The following is a 27,644-nucleotide window of genomic DNA, read 5'->3' on the forward strand; positions in this document are numbered from 1 at the left end:
AAAATGTACATACACTTCCTGACATTGACGACAAGCACGACAAGAGCGCGGGTCGAGTCCCAAAGGCGTGGATGCTACATGCCTCTCGATAAATCTCGACGCACAATAGCGGCCAACCTCGCAACACCTACATGATATGACTTACATACAAGATCTCTAGAGGGATTGAATTCGAAGAAGAGAGACGAGTTCTGATCTCGTATAACGATCGACTCCGTGTTGACGCTATGGAAATTCATCTCCCACGCTGTTATGAAAATTTCAATAACCTTACGAATTTTTATTTGTTATTATTTATTTATTTTATTTACGGTCCACCATCTTTTTATTATCATCGGTGGTTAACAAAATACGTAAGAAAACTGCATAATAGAAGCAAAGTGTAGGGAAAATTCATCTCCCACGTTGTTAGGAAAATTTCAATAACCTTACGAATTTTTATTTATTATTATTTATTTATTTTATTTACGGTCCACCATCTTTTTATTATCATCGGTGGTTAACAAAATACGTAAGAAAACTGCATAATAGAAGCAAAGTGTAGGGAAAATTCATCTCCCATGTTGTTAGGAAAATTTCAATAACCTTACGAATTTTTATTTATTATTATTTATTTATTTTATTTACGGTCTACCATCTTTTTATCATCATCGGCGGTTAACAAAATACATAAGGAAACTGCATAATAGAAGCAAAGTGTAGGGAAAATTCATCTCCCACGTTGTTAGGAAAATTTCAATAACCTTACGAATTTTTATTTATTATTATTTATTTTTTTTATTTACGCTCGACCGTCTTTTTATCATCGTCAGTGGTTAACAAAATACATAAGGAAACTGCATAATAGAAGCAAAGTGTAGGGAAAATTCATCTCACATGTTGTTAGGAAAATTTCAATGACCTTACGAATTTTTATTTATTATTATTTATTTTTTTTATTTACGCTCGACCGTCTTTTTATCATCGTCAGTGGTTAACAAAATACGTAAGAAAACTGCATAATAGAAGCAAAGTGTAGGGAAAATTCATCTCCCATGTTGTTAGGAAAATTTCAATAACCTTACGAATTTTTATTTATTATTATTTATTTATTTTATTTACGGTCAACCATCTTTTTAACATCCTCAGCGGTTAACAAAATACGTAAGAGAAATGCATAAAAGTTCGTCGTATATAGTAAAGTTGCAGTACAGCACGGTACAATTAAACTAAATTTGAATTAACGCGATACAACGTATGTTAGAAGGATTAGAAAAAGTCTGTAGCTTTTGACAAATTAACTGTATTTCGTAAAATTGTGCTGTTTCTTTGCATCGCTTTTCCTTTAAGCTGCTCTATTTGGTGTATTCGGATATCTTCTTTCATTTTTACGTTCCTGGCATTATATATCTTTCGTTGATCTTTGTAATATATCTTTGTAATATCCTCTCGCAATGAAGTTGAACTTGTCTACGGATTTAAGATTGTTATAGCAAAAGATTTCATTTTATCTTCTTGGATGATCTTAAATTTTTCTAGTTTCTCTGCAATCCGATTCTATATTTTTCTTCAATTTTCGAATCTAGCGCCTAGCGTACCATTTATTTCACTCACGTACTCGTTCCTTTTTATGCGTGTAATTTATAGACAACATTTTCTTTCAGTACCTTGCCCATAAAGAATTTACGAGATGCTATTTACGTACCACATAAAACTGCCGTTGATACCTCGTATTTCGTTTCCTTCTTTTTTCTTTTACAGTTTCCTTCGCTCTGAATCATCGATTCTGTTAATCAAGCATCGTTACACTTTAAAATTGTGCTTCTGCTTGCACGTACGATACAAATTCTATTATAATTATAAACTATTACTGCCATATTCTGGTATCAATCTGTTCACAACTGATTAATAGTGCGGGAATTTTTATATTTACCACTGCTGTACTTGTTTCTTCAATTTGAACGTTTAGGAACTTTATTCTTGATAAACAATACGTACAAAGTGCTTTGCCACTAGTTGTAAGTGGAATTGTTTCTTTAAAATAGTTGGAAAAGGGGAAGAAATTTTCAAGAGACCAAACTAAATGGTGTTATGTAAATATGGATTCATATACCAAGTTAATACGTAATATTATATTTACCGTATAGACATTAAAAATAAATTACACAGTAAATATCAGATTACTGTGGTTTAAAATATGAAATATATCTGCAACTATATGTTCTTTCACAGTGTTGAAATTGCATTCGTCCGAGTGATTAATAGTTGGAAAATTCTTATACTTTTTTCTTAAAATCGCGCTTTTTCTTTGCAAATTGAAAATGAAAAAGTGCACATTTTGTCTGCAACATCTCCTTCTATCGTAACTTGCAATTACATATCCGCGTCAGGATACGCGGATTGTACGAATCCTCGTGTGAATTATTATTATAATCTGTCATCATAAATCTAGAATCGCGTCATTGCAATATGCAAGCATATCAGATTCGATTTTCTCGAAAAGCAAGCGTAGTACGAAAAGACTTTATCGTAACTGTACGCTTTCTTCGAGTTGTACGCGTAAGGAAAGAGGAGCAGAAGAAGAAGGTTCACTGGAAGGCAGACAATAATTATTATTCGAAGCGACGATTTGTGTCGCGGTCAGGGCCGTATACCGAAGATTGATATTACGGTTGTGCCGACAAATGGCTACGATTCGTCCCTTGAAAACCGTAATACGCGACTGCTTGGTTGCCTGCCGGGGTTCATGCGTCCTGTCGTTTCACACGAACACGTATGTCAGTGCATATATTTTGCGCACATAGGCCGATACACACCCATAGCATCGTGTGTGCGATTGTATATAAATATACACGGTCCTTGACAAAGAGTCTGCCGTGCTGCTGCACATGCATGCACACGCCGCTGAATGTGACTCCTGGGTGGTAGATCGTAATTACCATAAGTCGTGAAATATGACTTCATGATGACGCGTCCGTACGACAAATGGAACAGCCGGTGGTTGGCCGACCGGTAATGCCAACTGACGTTGGACCACTTTCGTTTTGTTTGCCTCGTTCGTGCAGTCCACATCTAGCGAAGGAATCCGCCCTGAGCATTCTGCGGCTGTTGTTCTCTTGGAAACGCCAGATAACGCGCTGACGCGACCTTTGAAAATTCATTGCACGCGAACGAGCCCATTTATTTCATCATCGACATCGTCTCGGTACTGGATCGAACTTTGCGCTGGGTTATGAGCGCTATAGTTCCCGAAATTTAGAATGCCACTAGTGGCTTTCACGGGATCAGACAGTGGATCTGAAACGTAAAACTTTAGCTTCGACGAATCATGCGTTCGCAAGATATACTATACTACTACGGTATACTACTGTGCATGATTATTCTTGGGGAGATCCTGAAATAGTAGCAAATGTATGGGATCGTGTTCAGATAAAAGATCTTTAATGTAATCTTCGCGATCATACGTAAATAATACGAGGATGTGAGAAGTTCTGTTTCTTTTTTCAAATGTTCGATACAAATTCATGTAGAATGTATCCTCCGCCATTATTCGCCACTTGTTCCCAACGTCCTGGTAATTTTTGAATTCCTCGTTTGAAGAATTCCGCGATTTTTGAAGCAAACTAATCTCCCAACCATTTTCGCAGTTGCACGTCGTTGTGGAAGAAACAGTCGCTTAAACCATTTTCGAGGGAACGAAAAAGATGATAATCCGTTGGAGCGAGTGAATAGGATGGTGGAGAACTTACCACGCTAGGTTTCGAAGCATTCCTTTTATCAAATTTACGTCGGAAATGATCGTGTTTGTTAATCTCCATATTTTTCGGATAATTAATCGCTTTGTTATTGGCACAGAACGAAGAAATATACGATCATATAATAAAAGAAAATTGGAGCTCTCGGATGGACGTAAACAGTAAGATACAGATGATAAGCAATTGTTTTCAGGTGAAACGAAAATCGCGCGAACTTTTACACCGAACTATTGCTTCGTCGATATCGATAAAAATAACAAAAAAATTAATTAGAATAAATAAAATCGATAAGATCGAGATTATTATTATTATTACTATTATCGATAAGAGGAAAACGTTGACCTAGGCGATAGTTTCAGACAATGTGTAATTGTTAAGGTATGGTGAGCATTTGGAGAGAATAAAAAGTTAAACTTTATTTACATATTAACTAACTTTAGCTCTACACGTGGGTTACTCTCTGAAGGGCTAGAAGACACTCGTTCGCTTGCTTTTTTCCTTCTAGTCGCTCTTTTGTCTCAACGGAGACCTGGGCCGTTTTGAGACACTCACATACATTCACATACTCTAGGAAGGGGATGCACACACATGTCTGTTCATTCTCACACGTACAATACAAATGTACTATCTATTTAACACTAATATGTAATTGAATTTCCTTTCCTTTTTTGTTACCTGTGATATTGTTGCAGAGAGAGTTGATCATCTGACTAATTTCGGAATTTTTCCTCATACTATATGTACGTAGTATCCAAATGGGTCTTAGAGGAAAAGGACAAGTAATGATGTTCTGATTTAATAAATGATATTCGAAGCAACGAAATGATTACAATGCTGTCGTACGTCTTATTCTCATGGGCGGCTTTCGACTTCCCGATTCACACTCTCCGGCTCCTACACTCGCTCGCTCTCGCTTCTCAACTCACACTCTGCACACCTTTTGCATCCGTCCTCTCCGGCTTCTCAACTAACTCTCTGCACACCTTTTGCATCCGTCCTCTCTGGCTTCTCAACTACCTCTGCCTTTAGAGTCTCTTTGCCTTTTTTCCGTCCTTCGGACCACGTGTCCCGAAACGCCCGTGGCCAGGGTCACGCAGGCCCTTTCCACGAAACTACCCACTTAAAAAGACCCAACGACACATTGATGTACCCGACGATGCCGCGGCTCTTGCAACTTTGTTTACGGTTCGGCCGATATCTTAGACCGAATATCTTAGTATCCCCGATTCTACATTTATATGCCTTATATAATATTCTATGTATTATAATATTTTTCCTTATAGGAAAGACATTATAATTTAGTTCAATCAATTACTCAATCTATACAACATGTCTGGCAGCTCTAAAGAGATCACCTTCTAAAGAGACTTTACTCTTTCGAGGTTCTAGGCCAAGTGCTATACAGTCCCTTTATCAAAAAGACCAACGTCCATCCCACTCCGTGGTCAGATTTTTTGGACAAAGTCTCTATCCTGTGACAATACGATCTCGCTTTCCTCCAGTAAACTATCTCACACATTCTGCAAATCAGCGACATTCAAAATTATCTGCCAGGAGACAAGCGTCGCCTCCGCCATCCTCTTAACGAACACGCCGCGCTCTTTATCTTTTAGGCTGCTAGGCTCTTTAGACTGCGAAAAGTGACGAGGCTTCCATGGTCGACTTTTGGCGTCGTGCAATTTTTTCGATGATGAACGGACACATTAAACGACACAACGTGTGGCAGGGGACACAGACGCGATTCCTATGGTGGACACCACTTTTCTATAAACAGTCATATCCGAGTTACCAAACATTCACTCATGCATCCTACCCAGAAGCTTGCTGAGACCTCGGCCCAGTCATAAATTACGACAAACATCTGCCATAATGTCGCATATAGCAAATAATGATCGCAATAAGAAAATGCATCGTCGCTGACGTATGATGCAGCAAAATGAGTCTCTTACGTATCCATTATCCAGACTAGCCAGTGTTCTCAAGCCGGCATAAAATTTCCAACGAATTGACCTAAAGAGAATATTTTTTAATGATTATGAAGAAAATTAAGTGAAAAAGCGAGTACACAAGCGAGTTACGTGGCGCGTTATCTGACTGGTTAAGCTGAGCCTGAAAGTAACACGGAACTCGGACTTGTCTTTCGTGGACTGGTTTATTGCGATGTTCGGCTGTATGATAATGCAACGTAATCGGATTAGACCGGTAAATGTATTGCCGGCGTATCTCGCAATTTGCAGCTGTACAATTTACAAAAGTGTATGTGACGTAAATGCAAATTACATTTGTCTTTGCTCGTTCAATGATTTTAATACGTGTGCAGCGTCACATTACGCGATGTTCCCGACGCGCTCGTCCGTTTTAAATTAAATTCATTAGCCGGTCCAAGTCTTCCTCGCGGAATTTCGATACTTTTTAGTATTCCGGGAAATCAGAATTTCTGAACGTTCATATCTTTTTTATCAAGCTTATTCGAACTTCTTTAACAAGTTTATACAGTTATGAAAAATGAATTGAATAGTTTGTACAAATATTAAGTGCAGAAATTAATTCAGTGGCTTTTATGGATCAGTTTGTCATCTATTTATCAGTTTATCTTTCGAATCAGCTCCATTTTCTTACTATTAATTGAAAAGCAGAGCTTATTTATTAATATTTATCGATGTTATGCTTTAGTTATATTATGTAAAATCCTAAGAACATTTAAATTCAAAACGGATCCACAGCTCGTTATTTGTAAAAGCACCGAATTAATTTCTGTACCCAATACGTTCGTTTAAACTGGAATATTACGTTTTCTAGGCATTCTCTATATCATTTTTAACGAATCTATTACATATTTCTAATTTAATCTTAGATAAATGCTACAAGTATTAAAAATAAATGCTGTCTAATATTAAACGTCTATTTGTACCAATATTTGCTCTGCTATACTACTGTACTTACTATATGTACTTGTCTATGTATGTATTATAGCACACACTAGCTTCTACGTCTCAATTCGATGAAATATACAAATCTCAGCGGTTTCGAGAAGCTGCATGAAAAGCTAGAAACTTATTTTACAAATTGACTTCTGTGATTCCTCAGCAATGGCTCAACAAGTGAATCCTTTCAACGTTTACGTAGTAATAATAACATAAAAATTATAAAATTAAGCTTTGTCGAAGCTTTCTTTTTTCTTGCTGCCTCTAGAAATTGAAACTTACGTGTAAAAATGAAATTTTTGTTCTTCGTGGCTATTTTATTATAGTACATGCATTCTGCCATTATCTGGTAATTTTTCATTTTAAAAATCGCTTAAGAATGAAATGCCCATTCCGAATACAAACTCGAGTATCGTTGCATCGATATTTTCATACTTTTAATCGGAAAGAACAATGACACGTTACGTTAGAAATATCTTTTCCTAAATTACCGAAATAATTGATCTAGATGAAATGAATAAAATTTCTTCGAATTAAACGCGATATGCACGAATTGTCAAGCGTATTGAATTATTGACGTAGATGTGCATGTATGTACATAAATTTGCCGTTAATCATCGTCAAGGAAACGGAGAAAGGAAAGCGGTGTAACCATAGTAGCGAAGAGTTCTCTCTGTCTCTGCTTTCCTTGCCACTTTTAACAGAAATCTTTGCTCTCTTTGCTTCCTTTCCGAAGAAAAACTTTCAGCTTGTAGCGAAACGAAGGAACGTTTCGACGACACTTTCCTCCATTATTCTGTATTTTCTTTTTAAACTGAGCTCCATCGTCTATTATTTGATTAACGTTCGACAAATGTCCATTTTAAAAACACTATTAATGGAAACTTTTAAGGAACATTTATGCAAAGATCGATCTCCTGTGCTATGTCGAACGTTTGGAAATCATTTTTGAAAAACCTTTAAATAAATTATGTTAGTAATATTAAACAATAAGATATAGAAATAGTTGGCGGTGCAAAACCGATTCAAAATCACATGAAAGCAAATCTATAAATTCGCAGTTGACAAATATTCGTAATAAGAAATTTGTGCACTTTTTTAATATCCTCATTTATTTTGCATTAAGTGCAATTTAAATATTGGGACTGCCTCTTTCAATTCTACAAACCAAAACCTAAAATGTGTAAAATCTGCAAGTTCATAAGATCGATGTTCTTCCTGAAGAATCCCAAAATAGTTGTATGACGTTTTCTCTTCTTCTCAATTTTCTTTAATCTGACAATCTACTATATTTCTTTAAACTCAAAAAGTACATAAAATTTTCTAGTCTTTGTTAATTCTGAAACGAATTGTCATTTTGCAAACTTAAACCAATAAAGTGCGGCTATTTTATGTTCATGTATTACGTAGGATACAGTTTATTTATAGAAGAATTTTTGTATCGATCGAGTTAGCAGGCATTCACGAAATTGGTGAATAGATTACATCAACGTACCGGGTGTTAGAAAAATCTGGAAGCACATAAACCTACAATAAGTCTGGAGATCGAAAAATCGGAAACATTTTTCAGAAAAATATTTCAGAGCAAAGGTTTTCAAGATTTTAAACGTTCCGTTGAACGGTCCTATCCGTTTGATACTTGATACTAATAGTAATTAAATACCTACAATAATTACTGTTTTTGTTTAAGAATCTTGTAATCCTTGTCAAGATCCAGTAATTTGGTTAAAGTTGGAGGACTGAAAGGATCAGGCAGAAGATCGAAGGTTTAATCCTAAAGCAAGTCAGCTTTAGGAAAACGTAAAGGAGGAAAAGCGTATAGTAATCCGCAATGATAGATACATGTGGCGAACGTCCACGAATCTGCCAGAGTTTGATCTTAATCCTTGTGTTAGCAAAGCGAGTATAGTTATCCAATATCGAAGGCTCACAGCATACGACAGGTGACTATAAACAGCTTAAAATTTTCATTAGTTATCGGCTCCTGTTGATCGTAGCATGCTGACGTCCTTAGGCTAACTGGCATATTCTTGTATTAATCATTTTCTCCGGTTACCTTAAATGTATTGGGTCGAACGGAAAATTCGGACAAATTGCACGATCCGTTCCTCTCTTCTCGTGCATCGTTTTCAATTTATGCTCCATTCCTTTGCACGACGTTTCACCATCTTTGCGATAATTTCGTTATTCCATCGGCGCAGAATAGTTCAGTTTTCTGAGGGAGAAGAGTCGTTCCAACTCGTCCTTTTAATTTTTCAAACAAGACAAGCTCTTATGGTCGAGGTAATTTTGTAACGAGCGGAATAAGCGATAATCTGAGCGTGCAAGATGAACAGAAGATGTACAACGAGGTACAACGTCCCATCCGAGTTGCAGGAAATTTTGTCCTGCGACGATCGACACGCCCGGTCTTTCGTTGTCTCGGTGAAGCATATTCGAACTCACGCCAAGCCAACGAAAAACAGGTACTTCGATAAACGTTTGTCTTACGCTCCACAGTTGACTGTTACCTAATTAACAACAGATTCAACACCAGATTAGATCAATTAAATGGAGATCAGTAGCCGTTGTTTCAACTCCGATCCATCTCTCTACGGAAAGTGAAAACAGACTTTACGTTCAAGTCAATACGATAGAAATAATTCCATTATCGTTATCGATAGACTGCGCATTTGTATGTATTTGTAGAAAACGTGAAAATTACACGTAATACACATCCTTTCTAGATTAGAAAGATCCTTTCTAGACATAGTAAAATTGTATAACGACTTTACTATGCAATCTTTTTGTAATTCAGTAGTGGTAATCTTCTCAATGCCAAGGGCTTTGTTTGTGTTGCAGGTTGTAGCTAATTTATGGAGTTGGGGAGGATTTGGAATGGGCACTTGCAGGCAGGACTCTAGATTTATCGTGCGTTCATGCCAGTCGTACACTTCCTTCTCACAAGGTGTGGACAAATTGTGTGCATTGTTGTGACCTTTCTGGAATATGTTTGCTAATGGTGTTACCTTGTCGTTGTCTTAGACGATCTCCTAGGAAAGTCTATAACATCAACTCGTTCGTTTGCTGCAACACTCACGTAAATAGAAGAATCAGGATTTTAGGAAAAACAAGTTTCAACGATGATCCGTGAACGAATTGATGCTCCAACGACGCGGTTGAAGCTTTAAAGTTCACTCGTACGACTGTACCAGCGGAAAGCACAAGGAGCAACTGGTATTTACGTGCTAATAACTGGAAAACTAAGAATTTTGTAAAAGTTACGTCGTTGTTGCAGAAAGTGAGCGAACCGAATGTTTCTGTTAAAGTTTGAATCGTCCTATTGGAAGCATATTCCAGAAGCTTCTATCACTGCTTAATCAGTTTTCACACGAAAAGAGAAGAGCGTCAAAACTCTTGGCACGTGCAAATGAATGGCATTTTCTTTTCAGAAGCCAACTATCCTTCGGGCTACTCGACTATCTGTTCTTTCCTCTTCTGGGCTTCTCCTTTCGTTTCTCCCTTCATAGTCTGCTTTATTTCAGCTGAAACCAACTATATAGTAATCTTAAGCCGTAAAATATTCACGGACGGTGTATACTTTGTATAGTTCTCGCGCAATTTGATAGCACAAAAGTTTTAAGTAAACAAGTTTCGCAATCGCTCCTCTGCGGCCGAAAAGTATCAGAGTCGTCGATGCAATCTTACTAACTGCCTTATAACTTTATTATCCAAGAAGCAGTTCGTCGCTTGTTGTTTCCTTTTAAATCACTTATCTCCATATTTCTTTCTTCTAATTGTGTTTTCTTCACTTGCAAAGTTTCTTGCTGAAAATGACAACGTGAGTTCGCGCTCGCCATCCATATGCAGATGCGCTAGTTACAATAAATAGCAAGTAGAAGATAATTCTAGATACAATCGATAGATTTAATCGATAGGTTTAACCCCTTGGCCTAGACGCTATCTGCCGATCACGCGAGCCATAGTAAGCAAGAAATTCGGTCGCGCACCGTGCCATTCGTCTGTTCAGCCGTGCGCCCGAACTGGCGCAAAATGTATACTTCTTATGACATGTATATTTAGGGGCTACAAAAGGAATCGCGAAGTAATAAACGACGTTTGAGGACAAATAGCGTTTTTAAGACGTCTAGGGCGTAATCATGACCAGTTGATCAGTTAACAAAAACAATTTATTATTTCAAAGTGGATAATGACTCACTAGCAATTTGTAAATTACCACGAGTCAGACTCGTGGGTTCCGTTTATGGCACGAATTCTTTACCACGAGTATGACTCGTGGTTAGAGGCCAAGGGGTTAAGATGTTCTTTTGTTTTTATCCTTAGTCCATGTAAGAAAGTGCAATAAAGGTTTTTCGGCTCAAAACGGTGCGATTTATCCAAAGAATAAAATTATAGCTATTGTGATCCTAATTTTGAATATAGAAATAACAACAGGTTATGGGCCAAGGTTCAATAATTAGTTATTATTTTACTGAAAATATTATTAATTGTAATAATATTGAGGAGCGCAGAAGATAATCTAAGAACAAAGAAAAAATGCGTGATCGATGATTCAGTGTTGAATACCATAAGGACGCTTTATAGAATATATAATTGCTTACGTGATAATACAGTTTTCAAAAGAATAAAATAATAGCTGTTGTGATCCTACCTCTGAATACAGAAATAACAACATTTTTCTTCCCTCGATTTTTGTTATAATACAAATTGTCATGATCTTCGTCTTAACATTAGACACTGTTTCCATTTTCTTTTTCCAAATTGAAAATACAATTCGTTCTGTTTGGAATATACTTAGAGAGTACTTAATAATTCGATAAACGTTTTATTTTTATTTATCGACATACAAAATATTTTATATTTAGAACGATATGTATTTGTCGAATTTAATATGTAATAACAATCGCGAAGAATAAATCGTAACAAGTATAGATTAGTATAGGAGGCAACGCATTACGTGTTATTTCAATGTCATACACATTTTGTTCATTGTAATTTCATATTTAATATTCATCCTGTAAATCTTTCTGAGAAAAGATTTGCAAATATTTTCCAAAATAAATATTCAAGTGTTTGTACCGAAAATAATCATTTGAATAATTTTTTAAACATACACTGCTGTTATTTTTCTATTTCTTCACATGCACAGTAGTAATTACGCATATACATTTTGGAAAAGTATACTTACTCAAGGTTTCTTTAATCGAAAATATCTTAACAAATCATTTGCAATTATTATTAGTATATAATTTATTTGTATCTTTTATCGAATAACATTGATACACAAAATTTTATGGGTTCTCATTTACGATATTCCAATCATATTTTTCAACAATTGAAACAAAAATTAGATGCATCGATAATTCTCGCGTCTACAGTATGCCCTGATCTTAGACGGACAAGATTTTAATCTACACATTAAAAAGAAGGAAAAAATGTCGTATAAAGTTCGTCGGGAAACGCTTCACTATAAACTTACAATACAAATGTTGTACGCGTGAAACAGGCAACTACGCATTTTCTACTAGAACACGCAGAAAGTCGACGCTGTTTATCTAATCTGCGTAGATTCCTTCTCCAATATCCTTAGCTGTATTCTAACGCTTTTACCAGCAGTTATTTCTCAACTATCGTTGAAAATAGCATCTTGTATTAAAATGCCAAGAATATTTTTTTTTTTATTTGGTAGACTTTTTACAATCAATTCTCATTGAGAATTGTAAGTAAATTATTTTGGCGTGGTACTGTAACTTGGATTATAAGAGTTTACAGTATGTTTGATTCTAGTTGAATCTAATGCTTCAATCTAAAGGGTATTGTCTTCTTAGTCTGCGGATCTGATCCTCTTATATTATATCTGTTCCTGAATTTGGATATTTCTTCTTTAACTGTGGGTATCTTAAGGTCACGATGTACTGTTTCGTTGGTAACATACCAAGGTGCATCTATTACGGATCTTAGAGTTTTTGAGAATTTCTATGTTGGAAAGAATATCTGTCAACGTTGAAAGAATGCGCCGATATTCACTTTCTATACGATGTGTATAATTCTGTAACAAAACGTTTGCTCACAAACTTTCTATAAAATTGTGTTATATTCTTTCTTCTTACGCGAAGATTAACACTTTGACTGCTACGTCGAAATCACATGTTTCACTCAGGACGCCACGGGAGTATTTTTATTGTTCAAAGCATATAATGACAAAATAATAATAAATCGATGATGTAAGACAACATTCTTCCCCAATGGATCGTTTATCTTATTGATGATCACGGGTGACCACCGTAGCGCCTTGGTAACAGCTGATAGCGACGTATTATAACAAGGCTTCGTTTATTTCAACGAACCATTAGCATTTGTTATTCCATCGTAAGCAAAACGTCCAGAATATATTGTTGAAACGTGTAGAAGATATTAGTAAACGGTATTTGCTCATTCTATATGTAATAGTAAGGTATGTTCATACTTCTAACTTCAATTATACGATTATTTTCTAAGCTGTGTTTATAATAATATTCGTAGATTACCCCCGAAAGATACGGATGTAAACAGTGCACAGTTAGATGCAAGATCTGTTCTCACTTTTTTTTATTGATATTCTAATAAAAATGTTTAATCGTTCAATGGGGCTCTTTTTATTTCAAAGTATCTTCTATTTATCGGTTATATTCAAAATGCCCTAACTGTCAATTTTCATACAATTTTTACAATCGTAAGAAGTTCAAGCGCTCCGGTCAACAATGACCACCGTGGCGTCACAGGAGAAACCGTGGCCGGTCGTATATGACCAACGTGGCAGTCAAAGTGTTAAGCCCTTGCAGTTTGGCTGTCTAAGTTCGCCACACTCTGTGTATATACGATACATTAAAATAAAACTCAGAAACAATAGTAGCGTAGGACGAGAAGTCTCAACGACGCTTACTCCTTACAGTTTCAGCATAAAACAATGGCGTGGCGCATTCACGTGACACGGATCGATATTATACGATCGAACGTAAGAACGACGATTGACGGAGTCGTAGGTTCGAGGGTGTATTATTAAAAAGTAACGGTGCGAAAAGTTAATAATCGACTGGGAATATCGAGGCACGGGCCCGTCTCTGTCGAAGCTGTCGACTCTTGTACGGTTTGAAGGGGGAAAAAATATCAACCTCTACCTTTTTCCGGTGACGCGGATATCGAGTGCCAACACTATTCACTGCAAGTCGTCCACCCAGCCGGAACTCGCATTTCGAGGCGAATGCGAAACGTCGTCTATTTCCGACCTGAATGTTCTTCCAAGTCAAACCATCTGCCGCAATCGTACTTTCGGCCAAACTTTGAATGATTCCCTCCTCTTCTCTCGAGTACCGATGCACCGAGTATGCAATGAGTTTAACCCCGGCTGATGCACCACTATTGTTGTGTTCCCGTGTCTGCTTCCTTTCTATTTGAACGATATAAGAAAGTCGTTTTCAGAGTACGTTTAATTGTGATTTTCTTTTCTTTTTTTCTTTTTTTTGAACGACCGAGAAACCCATTTTAAAGCAGCTCCTGGGAGATTATTCTACGTGTAAAATGACGTTCTACAAGTAGAAAATATAGAATAGAAATCGTTTATAAGATGCCTCATTTTCGAGAAAAATATGACCTGAAAATTTACCATGCGCGTCCACCAGATCAGTTTCCAGCTAAACACGTTCAAACTGTATTTTGTTGAAAACCAGCACTTGAACGAAAAGATTTTATTTTAGATTCGACTTATTTTCACGTGTAGAATAACTGGTCGTTGATTGTTTACTCGTACTTAGACGGTAATTAGCGAAGTTTAAGGCAATTCTGGCGTAAACCTCAGAATTCAAAAGTACTTTGAAATTTTGAGCGAAACTAATTTGGAGCGCAGAAGGGCCAAAGTGTAAAATCTGGAACCGATTCATCACGTGGTTATCAAGAAATTGTTAACAAAAATCGATACATTTTAACACAATGACATACAAGTCTCGTGGAAGCCAAAAGACAGATCAACTCCATTTTCTATTAATTATTAATCCTTAATTACATAAGCACGTGATTAATAGTTAATTCTCAAGAAACAAATGAGTTTACCTACTTCCATGAGTTGATTCGTCGGAAGAATAGTATAAATGATAATAAATCCTACGTAAGATAGTAAGTTTAATGAATAGTGTTTATAACATTGTCACGTTTTCTACTTTATTTCTATAGGGAAACTACATTCAAAAATTGTAAAAATTGGCAAGAAATTATATGACAACGTCGTGCAGTGAATTTACTAATTTCTGTAAACCTGTTCACGTGACTTTTTTGAAATGTTAATAAAAAGATAAGTTCACGTGCATATTTATAATAACAATAGTAACTTCAGTACACAATGTATGGTATTACGTTGCAATATGTAATAGGTTTTTGTCAAACTAAAAGTTAACGTGTACTTTTGAAATTCATGAATCTGTGAAATTTAATTCCCTTCAATATATTTCCATTGATTCATATTTAAATTTTTTAAAATTTCAATTTTCCACCATGTTTACCTCCTGCTATCGTATTTCTATACGAAATGAAAAATATAAATGTGTAGCTGTAGCAATATTGCTCGTTTTTGTAGAACACTTTTCAATATCTCGATTTATGCCACACTTCAAAATTAATTTCTATCAAAAACAGAGTTTTAATATATTTTATTAATTTTTAGAACACAATCGAAGAATTACAGCTATATTGGTGATTTTTGCAAAAAATTCTTCGATATTTCGTCAATATGTCGAACTTTGAAATTGATTTTTATCAGGAATATCTTTTACTTTCTACGCGATATTCACTTTCGTTTTCGCTTTTTTATGACAAATCGCGTGTATTTTTTTATACGATCTATAATATAGAAGAATAGAAATAGAAATAGAAATAATAAATAATATAGAAGAATAAAAATTATACAGGCTCAAGTTAGGAATCTCTAAAATGATAAGTTAATAAAATAAAAGTCTTTTAAAATATTCAGAATATTTCATAACATTGGTCCAAACTCTTGTCCACGTTATTGCGCACTGAACTGTAATCTCCGTAACCTTTTTTGATCAAAATAGTTTTCATTTTGTTTAATCAACAGCAATCTTAGAAAATTTAAAAATAAGTGTTGAAAATTGATTATTTCTAGAAATATGTACAGTAACGATTAATAAGTGAATGATCATTATCAAATCTAGCCAGTCAATTTCGGAACCAGGGCCAATTCGTCGATATTTATTTCACAAAGATATCACATCTCCGCTAAAGTGTACCAGTACATGCTACCGCAAGGAAATTAAAATTTGTAACGCTATTAAAATATCTTTCAAACGATCATGAATAATAATTGTTACGAACATTAAACACATTATCTTATGTATTTATAATATAAATATAACACATTACGTAATGCTTGTAACATACGAACCTACATAATAATACGAATATCCAGATAATCATTACGGAATCAATGACATTCGAATAACAGAAAGTTTGCACATTGCACATGGAAAAGATAAATCTGTGAAGTGAAATCGACGGTATACACCTGCTACTTGGCCATTATAATATTTCATCCAAATTCATGCGAAAGGTAAAACTCACACACACACGTTCCCAGTATTCTAATGTTTACGCATATCCTGAAGTGGATTATCATTATTCGTAAATTGAATTTCCATCGGCTGCACAGACTTCGCGCAATCGTTCATGAGCGTTTGAAGATGTTAGCAAACATTTATGGCGAACATCTATCAAGCGTTTGTGTGCTTCACGCATTTCCACCGACTATTCAAGAGTTTCATACACGTTCGCAAACGACTTGCACAGCCGATGAATATGCAACTTTGCATTGCATCAGTGTTTCAGCCTGTTCTCCAATTCACAATGCTTTTACTGTACTGGTATTCATTTGATAAATTAATACATAGCAGCAGAACTACCTGGAATCTTCCGAATGCTACGATATAAGAACATTCTGCTTTCCAATCTGTCGCATACGCGTCATCGATGAATATTAAATTCAATCACCGTAACAGTTGTAGTCAAAATGACCAAAAGTTGCGCTATAATATTATTTTTATTATTTTTATTTATTATTGCTTAGTTCGTGCCTTTCGGCTTTGGACGAGCTTTCGGTTTTACATCTCTTTTATCTATTTCATTTCTTATATATCTACCTCTCCTCTTATTCACTGTATTATATTGCATTCCTTTAATTATTCCGTCTCTAAAAACTATTGCACCTTTTGGGCTTTTGCCTCCTTGCTGTGCTTCCTTATTGTCGTTCCTCCTCATCTTTTATTGCCCTTCTCTTCTCTGTTATTGCTTTTAGTTCTGTTAGTTCTTCTCCAGTCTCGTTTAGTATTTTTTCTGTGTCCTTTGGCCTTCCCGTTATTTCGCATTCTTCTATTACACGTGTCAGGTCTTCTTCTTTCCTTTTACATAGTCTGCATCTTTTTCCTCCCTCTTCTTTCCAGTATTCCCTTGCTTTGGTCTCGTTTCCATATCTCAATCTTGCTGATATTTTTTTGTCCTTCCACTTCATCCTCCCTTCTAAGTACTTTGGTAACTCTTCTTTGGCGATTTTTCTGTAATGTATGTTATATTTGGATACTCTTTGTCAAATAATTCGATAATTGTTTGAAAGCAGATACTATGAACGCCCTTAAAATGAACCTATTGTGCCTTCTTTCTCATAATGTTCGTCGAGAAACTGAATGTTCCAATAGATTCTTTTATTATGTGTGTTTCATGCGTACGTGTGCGTGTGTGAACATTGTATGTATAATCTATCAGATGTTGTTTTCTCGATAATAATTTTAATAATCATATAAGCAAGATATATTAGGTCGTCCGAAAAGTTTCTTTCGTTTTATGAGGAAATAATAGACGCACAAGGTTTTTTGTTTCTACATCCTGAATCTTGCTAATATATTTTTGTTCTTCCACTTCATCCTGCCTTCTAAGTATTTAAGTTGCACTATAACAATTAGTAGATTATTTTAACTGATTTTAGTTGCGGCTAATCGTTCTAAATAATAAAAGTGTTCTTGCTTACCATTAGTCAATAAAGATGAAAGATTTCCCCTTTTGATTGCCGATAACCATTATGTACGAGAAAAAATTCTTTTATTACCGATATTATAGATGAAAAAATTTCCTTTTGATTATCGATAATCGTTATATATGACAGAATTTTCTTTGATTACCGATAACCATGGCAGATGAGAGGTTTTCGTTTTGATTGTCGATTGCCACCATGCAATGCGGGAATATTTTTGGTTTCTGAGCATCTTCAGATATTTTGACTTCACAATCGTCAATGATAAAGACGTCGTTTTATGCAATGCATTTTAGCATTTGCTAAATAATAATATATACATTTGCTGGTTAAATATCGCTGGTTCTGTTAACGTTGGCAATCCTTCGTTGACTGTTTTATAATTCGAAAAAGTGAAGGATCCAAGGAATTGGTCAGGCGACAAAATATTTCTATAAGATGCAACAATTACACACGCCTGTTTTATCGCCGTGTATCAGTCTTCCGAAGATGAATCTAATCGAATTATGTTGGGTTATGAGGATATTTATGAGGAAATAATACACGCACAACGTCTTTTGCTTTATATTATTTTGTCGAATTACGTACGATCCATTTTGTTTTGTCGAGATAAGCACCGTCACATTTCACAGACTTGGTTTCACGTTTGTACGAAGATGCACTGTTGTGAAAAACACGTTTGCGAAAGAAAGACACTTTCCGGACAACCTAATATTACACTATTGTACGTAACCATGGCGATTATGAATTATCATTGCAGTTTCATTTAACAGTGTCAAAACTAAAAAAAAATCATTCGCATTTCTCCAGATATTTGATTTTCCAGTTAAACAGCGTATACTGTATAACGTAACGCACTTTACGTATAAATTAAAATCAAAATGTTAATATAGAATAATATAGGTGTAAATTAATAACGTTGGAGATTGAAGCATATTGCTGTGATTTAGGATTAATATAATTGCCACTGCTGCTGAATTGCTGTTAACTATTCCATCCAACCGAACTTTACTACCACACAGTCTCTCGATCGGGATAGATACATATACATATATACATATACATATACTTGTGATACACGCGCAGCAGATATAGTCGTGGTTGGAAATACGTGGATAGCTGTAAATACCGTCGTTCGAAGTTTCATAGACTCGCGTCAATGGTGGCAGATTGCATCGAACGTGACGACCCTCTTTAAAAGTCTCTCATGCGAGAACCTGATACGCTGTCCATTCGTTTCAGATACGTAACAAGATCAGCAGTAGCGCGCGCAAAGACCTGTCAGACCAATTTTTTCTTTCGTTTGATTGCGATTTTCGTTTTATTTCTGCCTTTTTCATACGTATATTTCTTTTTTACTTATGTCAGTCCATTTACGCTTGTAACTAAACGTAGTTGTGAGCACGATAAATACAGAAACGTGTTTTGAATTTTTTGTTCCATTGCGATCTTACTTTTCTTTTTTCGATTTTTCATATATATATATATGTGTCGGATTAGCGTTAGGTTTAGGGGCGTGTAACGAATTTTCATTCTGACTAGCCATCGTTGTTGTACAACAGAGATTATATTTACTGGTATAAATATGATTTTTACAAAGTTTGACAAATAACCGCGGTGATTAGACGCTCGAGATGTTAATGACAATGTTCTTAGGTTCAATAACGAATCCACGGTCAACGGCGTAACTCTTTTGAAGCACAAGGTAACGTTTGCTGTGACGCTTGGTATAATACTGCGCGTAAAGACGATATGAAAACTCTGCAAGGTGATCGCAAGAATAAAAGACTGATGGAAACTTTCCTCTCCTTACGATCGCGTTTGTTCGTTGCATATTGGCCGGGGATACCAACAAAATTCCAGCCGCCGTTGCTAGGCAGACCCGCGTACAGCTGACATTGCTCCCGCCCGGGGTTTGATTGTTAATACAACGTGTGTCCCACAATATTGGCACTTTTCTGTTAGGTAAAAACGTTCATCCCGTGACCGTGCTACATTCGGCGACCAGCTGTGTCACCTCGAGCCCAAGCCCACTGTCACAAATAAAATCGGATTGAATCATAACAACTACCTCTAAGTTTTATTATTTAAGTACAGCTATGATAAATAGTCTAAAGTATCGGGGATCTTCCCAAAAATTCCAAAAGAAAGGTTCCGATGTCCTTTCATATATATTTGTCTTTTTTTTTAGTTGTGCTTTTAACTAAACGTAGGTTAGTTAACGAGATTTTTACATATTCTTGAAAACAACGAAGATATTTTTTTGGATCGTTTAAAGTTCAATTTTAAGTTTCCCTTTTTTCTCTTTTTTTTTTCTTTTTCTATATCGAACCATTTTATAGTGATCGAATGAATACGCCATTATGGTAACTTAATTGCGACTGGGAATCCATCGATCATTTAAAAATACATCAGTCTTAATTGACATTGATGCACTTGTCATGGGAAACGCAAATGAATAACAAAATTTCATTGAAAAATATATTCACTGTACTTTGAAAGTGGGAGCGTAACATGGTTAGCAATCTTGCATGAAATTGATCGATTTTCATGTTGAGGATGAGTGATTAAGCCGCGTACATTGTTAATACGTCGCTTTTCGTTCAACTTCCGATGTATTAGTTTTGAAACAAAGCTGTCAAAATTGATGTGCCTTCTCGATAAATCACGCGTTAATAGCTTGTACTCAATATTAAGTTGTTCTCTATTATGAAATAAATCGCGAAGAAAATTTGGAAAACACGATCAAAAATCTATTGTATATAGTCGAAACAAACAACTGGTTTAAAGGGAACATTCTTTAAAATGTTGTCGTAGGTTTGGCCTTTTTCATCGTAAGAAGCATTTTATCTATGCGTTAATTATACGCTTAAAGTTTCAAATTCATAATTTAAATATAAAATATTTGAAATTTTACATTACATTCTACATCGTAATATATTACAGTTAATTGTAATGTTTGTATATTAATGGCCATGTTTTAGTTCCTATCATCTACCTCATATTTCAGTTCTGAAAAATATTGAAATTAATTATTTTGTAAGTTAGTGTATATTAAGTACTTGAAATCTGTTAGTGTTATCATTTATATTAATTGATACTTCCGTGGATGCTTGTGCTTCTGATATTAGCAGAGATACTTACACGTCTCTCACGCATTTTAATTCTTTCTCAATTTAATTTTCTGCGGAATAGTTCCGTGAAATAGACGATTCTCAAGTTCTTGGAAATTAAACTTTTAACCCACAAAGACATCCGGAAAGCGCCTCGTATGTTATTTTAGACGTTGACGTATTCGAGACACCAAGAATCGCACATGATTTTATGTCGAGCTATATTAAGTGGTATTTTTAGTATACGTCGAGTTCTGTTTCATTTTTATGTCAAAGGGTTAAACTGATATTTGTTCGAATCTCGTGCGAGAAAATAAAGAGAAATAGAAAGAAAGACAAGACACAAAAAGTTTGTTCCTTGCAGGACACAATTTCGAGGGTATCTGATTAATAAAATCATTTTATTAAACGAGTAACAAGAAGAAAAGTTTAAAATTGATATTCTTTAATGACCACCATACTCGACATTACACTGCACACACTCTCTATTTATATTTTAAATTACGCCACACTGCGCCCACGTTTTTTGTATGCAAAACAGTTACAGAGCAAGATGAACGATAATGACAACTCATACGTTGTGATGGGATCTGAACCACTTTCAATCGTTTCGAGTTTATATTGTGTAGGAGGCAACAAATTCGGGTTACATCGAACGTGATTCGAAGTCTGGAAACTCTGGAAAGTCTTGACAAATCTTGAGTCTCTAAAGTCTCGAAAGTCTTGATCGTTTTGAGACCCTCAAGAGTGTCGATGGGTTTTGAAAGCTTCAGCGTTCGACGTCTTACGTGCTTTTCGCTTACGTTTGTTTGAACAGCATCGTTGACACGGAAAGTTATAGGAAGTCCAGCAAGATCGACGTATCGTACATGCGTTTATCTCAAGACTATCGACTCAAGACTTTCAAGATGATCAAGATTAAGACCTTGAAAACTCGCAAGACGATCGAAGCTTTCAACATTCAAAATCTGTTATAGTTCAAATGTATCAAGACTTGCAACACGCTGAGGACTTTAAAAATTCTTCAAGACGTATCAAGATTCAGGACTATCGACTCAAAACTTTCAAGATGATCAAGATTTTCAAGATGATTAAGACCTTGAAGACTCGCAAGACGATCGAAGCTTTCAACATTGAAAACCTATTATAGTTCAAATGTTTTAAGACTTGCAACACGCTGAAGACTTTAAAAATTCTTCAAGACGTATCAAGATTCAGGACTATCGACTCAAAACTTTCAAGATGATCAAGATTTTCAAGATGATTAAGACCTTGAAGACTCGCAAGACGATCGAAGCTTTCAACATTGAAAACCTATTATAGTTCAAATGTTTTAAGACTTGCAACACGCTGAAGACGTTAAAAATTCTTCAAGACGTATCAAGACTCAAGACTATCGACTCAAGACTTTCAAGATGATCAAGATTAACACCTTGAAGACTCGCAAGACGATCGAAGCTTTCAACATTCAAAATCTGTTATAGTTCAAATGTATCAAGACTTGCAACACGCTGAGGACTCTAAAAATTCTTCAAGACGTGTCAAATCTCAAGACTTTCAACAGCTTCAAGCTTCGAGTCGCGTTCAAAGTAATTCGAACTTTTCACCAAATATGTAGATTCAAATCGACTCTAAATGTTTCAGATTCCATCACTGCTCGTGCATGGTCTCGTGTATAACATTGCATCAGTGATAGGTAGAAGGTAGACGTTCGTTAGATTGTTCGATGGCATCCACATTGTTTCTTCGAAAGGCTGCAAAACAATGTGAGGCCACTCAACTTCCTCGACGTGCGCTTCCTTGTAGGTCGGAGCCTCTCGCCAATCCTCATTTCCGTAACGCGTAAAACATCATCTGGCAATGAATCTGAGTTCGGCGGAGATCATTTCCTTTGAGATATAACCTAAACCACTTGTGCTTTAACTATTTCCGCGGAACAAGACCGACCTCTTTTAGTTAAGTAGCATTTGAATTTCCTAGAAACTTGCCGACCAGTTTACTTTATTTCGCGAACTGGGTCGTTGCCGAGCTACCAGGAAAGTCGATTTGCTAAGTTTCATTTCTTTAATAAATTATTTCCAAAAGGATAATTGATAATTACGTTTCAAAACGTAGTCGTTAACTTATCAGAGAAGGAAAAAATAGAATCTCAAAAAATGTGAAAAACATATTGATTTCATTTTATAGGTATGTTTATTTGGAAGCCTTTATATATGAAATTACACCTATGTGGTATGTTTACCTCTGTCGATAATTATACTTAGGCACTTATGAAAACACGAGCAAACTGAAAGAATCGTTGAAAAATTGCCAAACCTTTAAAACTTATTATCTCATTCGAAACGTTAAACTATTCAAGATCCATGCATTCGGTATTATAATCGTTGAGAATTGTGAATCTTAATTGCCAAAATATAAGCAGAGGAAGACTAAGGTTACGCTTAGAATTCATATTAAAATAGTTTTAGATTTATTTAATAAACGGTTTCCTGGATTTTCGTCGATATATATTTGCACGTGTCTCAGCACTATTCAAGATCCATGCATTCGGTATTATAATTGTTGAGAATTGTGGATCTTAATTGCCAAAATATAAGTAGAGGTACACTAAGATTACGCTTAGAATTCATATTAAAATAGTTTTAGATTTATTTAATGATCGATTTCCAGGATTTTCGTCGATACACATTTGCACGTGTCTCAGCACTATTTAAGATCCATGCATTCGGTATTATAATTGTTGAGAATTGTGAATCTTAATTGCCAAAATATAAGTAAAGGAACACTAAGATTACGCTTAGAATTCATATTGAAATAGTTTTAGATTCATTTAATGATCGATTTCCAGGATTTTCGTCGATATACTTTTGCACGTGTCTCAGCACTTTCTTTGTCTCACCATCTTCCATATGAGACTGCCAATGGAACAGTTACATTCATCTGTTTTTCGAGACGCCACACACACACATACTTCCATACACTCATATTCACGTACGTGTGTCACTACTACGCGATCAATCTAGTCCAGCACACAAAATTATACATATCTCAATAATAATAATAGCCTCGTCAATTTTGTGTAACCTTATTAAATCTTCTCTTATCTACAATATATAGCATATCTATCACGCTGATACTATTTCAATTACTATTCTCATCAGTTTTGACATTTACATTATTATTGCATCTGTTCGTATTCAGTTCCCTCTATCATATAAACGATTTCACATACAGTTATTGAAATTTCCTATATTACTGTAACTCTTGCAAATAATTAGAACAAATTTTCGCTACATGTGGACATTATTTATTTACCTATTACTTTATCCACACATGAATATTAAATTCCGATCGATTAGTCGTTTTCTCTGTACCTTAAATTTGTTGTAACGTTTCCTTCTAAAAACAATAGATGTTCCAACGTTTATGAACAAGACTGTATGTACATCGATATTAAGTTATTAAGTTAATATATATATTATAGTTATTAAGTATAAGTATGAGCTAACAAACGTTTATTTTTATTTGCATTGAAATTCTCATTGTTCTCTTAATTTGCATCTCAACGTTAACACAAACTAAATAGCTTTCGTATGTTCGCAAACAGTTTTAGCTTATTATAAGTCCTGATTGCTGATTATATCGTATAATCGTTATTCATGGTCATTATAAAGGCTTTTCAAACAAGGAAATGTTATACCATACTATTGAACTTCAGATTCCCTGCGTTAATATACAGCATACCAATTAATGAAAGCGTAATTAGTATACTTGAAACCAATTCATCATATCAAAATTACGTCAACGATCTGTATAATTATTTTCGTAGAATATAATGCCAATTAACGAGGCAAGAAGAACCCGTAATCCAATAAGTCCAGAGGAAATCGAAACTTTTACTTAGACCCGTTATTATTTCTTCCTCTCGTCGACGATGTAACCATTTGTCTCCGAAAAAGAATTCAGAAAAAAAGATACAAACATGCTGCATTCACATCAACTTCACTGGTATCTTTCCAGCTATATTTTTAGTCCGTTCGCTGCAAAATGATGTGCTGCAACAACTGTCGCAGGGGAGGCTGTTCGTGCAAAAATTGGCCAGTTTCGAACGAAAAATTCTTACAGTTCGTTTAAGAGCATCTCTCGCGGAAGGAGAAACATTATTCGCATTTATCCAAAATGTGATGGGAAAGTTGAACAAAATGAAAGCAACGATGAGAAATTGGCAGGAGTCAATTTACCCTTGCGTTACATTTGATCTCCATTTTCTTCAAATTTCGATCCAGCTACAGAATAATTGTTCATTTATATCGACACAATAATTCTTCGGGAATTTTGTTGATAAATCGATCGAAATTTGAAATCGAGCAAATTTGACGTACCACCAGATTACTGCTACACGAGAATAATAGGCTAAAGCATGTTCGAGGAGTTTGTATTTGTAAATGTACGTACTGAGTGCCACGAACGAACTGCGCTCAATATGAAAACAGAATTAACGTAAAATACTTGTGTTTGAAGTAATTATAAAGTACGAAGATCCGATATTATCGGAGATTTTTCTCCATCGCAACTGTCAGCTGCGATGTTTCGAATGGGTACTTTGAATTCCAAATTGCGATAGCGTTCGATTCCACTGACCACCAAAAACATCAAATCGATATACAACCAGATAATAGCATTTTGATTTAAACGAAATTGCACTCTAGGCACTCGAATAATTTCGAATATTTTGTTCGCATATTCATTGACAAAAGTAAAACCGGATTGGAAATCACTATAGCAGATGCATGCGGGCGCAAAGTTCGTGAACGTGTGTTGGTCGCTGCACGCACGTTCTTTTTTCCTTTTTTTTTTTTTTTTTTTTTAATTTGTACTTTACAATTTGTCCAGATGGACATTTGGTAAATTTTCCAAACTTAATTGCTAAGTAACATGTGGATGGCTACTCCCAGCAAATACCATCTTCGAGTGTGACCATTTTATTTCTTTAGTGAAGTTTGTGGGGTGTTTTCCAGAACAAAAGTTTTTTTTTATTTAATTTGTACTTTACGATTTATCCAGATCGATATTTGGTAAATTTTTTTTACTTAATTGTTAATTAATATATGGATGGCACCCCCAGCGGGACACCATCTTCAAGTTTGACTATTTTATTTCTTCAGTCAGGTCTGTAGGGTGTTTTCTCGAACAAAAGTTTTTTTCTTATTTAATTTGTACTTTACGATTTGTTCAGATGGACATTTGGTAAATTTTTCTAACTTCATTTTTAAGTAACATGTGGATGGCTACCCCCAGCGGATACCATCTTCGAGTGTGACCATTTTATTTCTTTAGTGAAGTTTGTGGGGTGTTTTCCAGGACAAAAGTTTTTTTTTATTTAATTTGTACTTTACGATTTATCCAGATCGATATTTGGTAAATTTTTTTTACTTAATTGTTAATTAATATATGGATGGCACCCCCAGCGGGACACCATCTTCAAGTTTGACTATTTTATTTCTTCAGTCAGGTCTGTAGGGTGTTTTCCAGAACAAAAGTTTTTTTTTATTTAATTTGTACTTTACGATTTGTTCAGATGGACATTTGGTAAATTTTCCAAACTTAATTGCTAAATAATATGTGGATGGCTACTCCCAGCGAATACCATCTTCGAGTGTGACTATTTTATTTCTTCAGTCAGGTCTGTAGGGTGTTTTCTCGAACAAAAGTTTTTTTTTATTTAATTTGTACTTTATGATTTGTTCAGATGGACATTTGGTAAATTTTTCTAACTTCATTTTTAAGTAACATGTGGATGGCTACCCCCAGCGGATACCATCTTCGAGTGTGACCATTTTATTTCTTTAGTGAAGTTTGTGGGGTGTTTTCCAGAACAAAAGTTTTTTTTTATTTAATTTGTACTTTACGATTTATCCAGATCGATATTTGGTAAATTTTTTTTACTTAATTGTTAATTAATATATGGATGGCACCCCCAGCGGGACACCATCTTCAAGTTTGACTATTTTATTTCTTCAGTCAGGTCTGTAGGGTGTTTTCTCGAACAAAAGTTTTTTTCTTATTTAATTTGTACTTTACGATTTGTTCAGATGGACATTTGGTAAATTTTTCTAACTTCATTTTTAAGTAACATGTGGATGGCTACCCCCAGCGGATACCATCTTCGAGTGTGACCATTTTATTTCTTTAGTGAAGTTTGTGGGGTGTTTTCCAGGACAAAAGTTTTTTTTTATTTAATTTGTACTTTACGATTTATCCAGATCGATATTTGGTAAATTTTTTTTACTTAATTGTTAATTAATATATGGATGGCACCCCCAGCGGGACACCATCTTCAAGTTTGACTATTTTATTTCTTCAGTCAGGTCTGTAGGGTGTTTTCCAGAACAAAAGTTTTTTTTTATTTAATTTGTACTTTACGATTTGTTCAGATGGACATTTGGTAAATTTTCCAAACTTAATTGCTAAATAATATGTGGATGGCTACTCCCAGCGAATACCATCTTCGAGTGTGACTATTTTATTTCTTCAGTCAGGTCTGTAGGGTGTTTTCTCGAACAAAAGTTTTTTTTTATTTAATTTGTACTTTATGATTTGTTCAGATGGACATTTGGTAAATTTTTCTAACTTCATTTTTAAGTAACATGTGGATGGCTACCCCCAGCGGATACCATCTTCGAGTGTGACCATTTTATTTCTTTAGTGAAGTTTGTGGGGTGTTTTCCAGAACAAAAGTTTTTTTTTATTTAATTTGTACTTTACGATTTATCCAGATCGATATTTGGTAAATTTTTTTTACTTA

At 35.2% G+C, this 27,644-nt stretch overlaps 1 protein-coding gene and 2 long non-coding RNA genes across 8 annotated transcripts in view; 2 read left to right on the top strand and 1 right to left on the bottom strand.

The window, feature by feature from the left end:
- The window catches only part of LOC126923852 (CCR4-NOT transcription complex subunit 6-like), a 407,221-nt gene that overhangs the window by 259,468 nt on the left and 120,109 nt on the right, over nt 1-27,644 (top strand). Inside the window, exon 3 of one of the 5 annotated variants that reach the window (XM_050737753.1) lies at nt 9,500-9,605. The exons of the other annotated variants lie outside the window; for them this stretch is intronic. Within the exon in view, the coding sequence (XP_050593710.1) occupies nt 9,536-9,605 (70 nt within the window). The 5' untranslated portion in view covers nt 9,500-9,535. The remainder of the gene's footprint in view (nt 1-9,499; nt 9,606-27,644) is intronic. 5 annotated transcript variants of the gene reach the window in all.
- Nucleotides 1-27,644, bottom strand: part of LOC126924062 (uncharacterized) — a 128,883-nt gene that overhangs the window by 13,637 nt on the left and 87,602 nt on the right. Inside the window, exon 3 of one of the 2 annotated variants that reach the window (XR_007713406.1) lies at nt 13,951-14,084. The exons of the other annotated variant lie outside the window; for it this stretch is intronic. This is a non-coding gene — a long non-coding RNA (uncharacterized LOC126924062). Of the gene's footprint in view, nt 1-13,950; nt 14,085-27,644 lie in introns of those variants that run through there. 2 annotated transcript variants of the gene reach the window in all.
- LOC126924022 (uncharacterized) lies at nt 24,390-27,609 on the top strand. The gene is made up of 3 exons (XR_007713380.1): nt 24,390-26,180; nt 26,352-27,036; nt 27,208-27,609. It is a non-coding gene; the product is annotated as an uncharacterized LOC126924022 (long non-coding RNA).

The sequence above is a fragment of the Bombus affinis genome, chromosome 2 (genome assembly GCF_024516045.1).
Source record: "Bombus affinis isolate iyBomAffi1 chromosome 2, iyBomAffi1.2, whole genome shotgun sequence".
In the NCBI taxonomy this organism is placed as follows: domain Eukaryota; kingdom Metazoa; phylum Arthropoda; class Insecta; order Hymenoptera; family Apidae; genus Bombus; species Bombus affinis.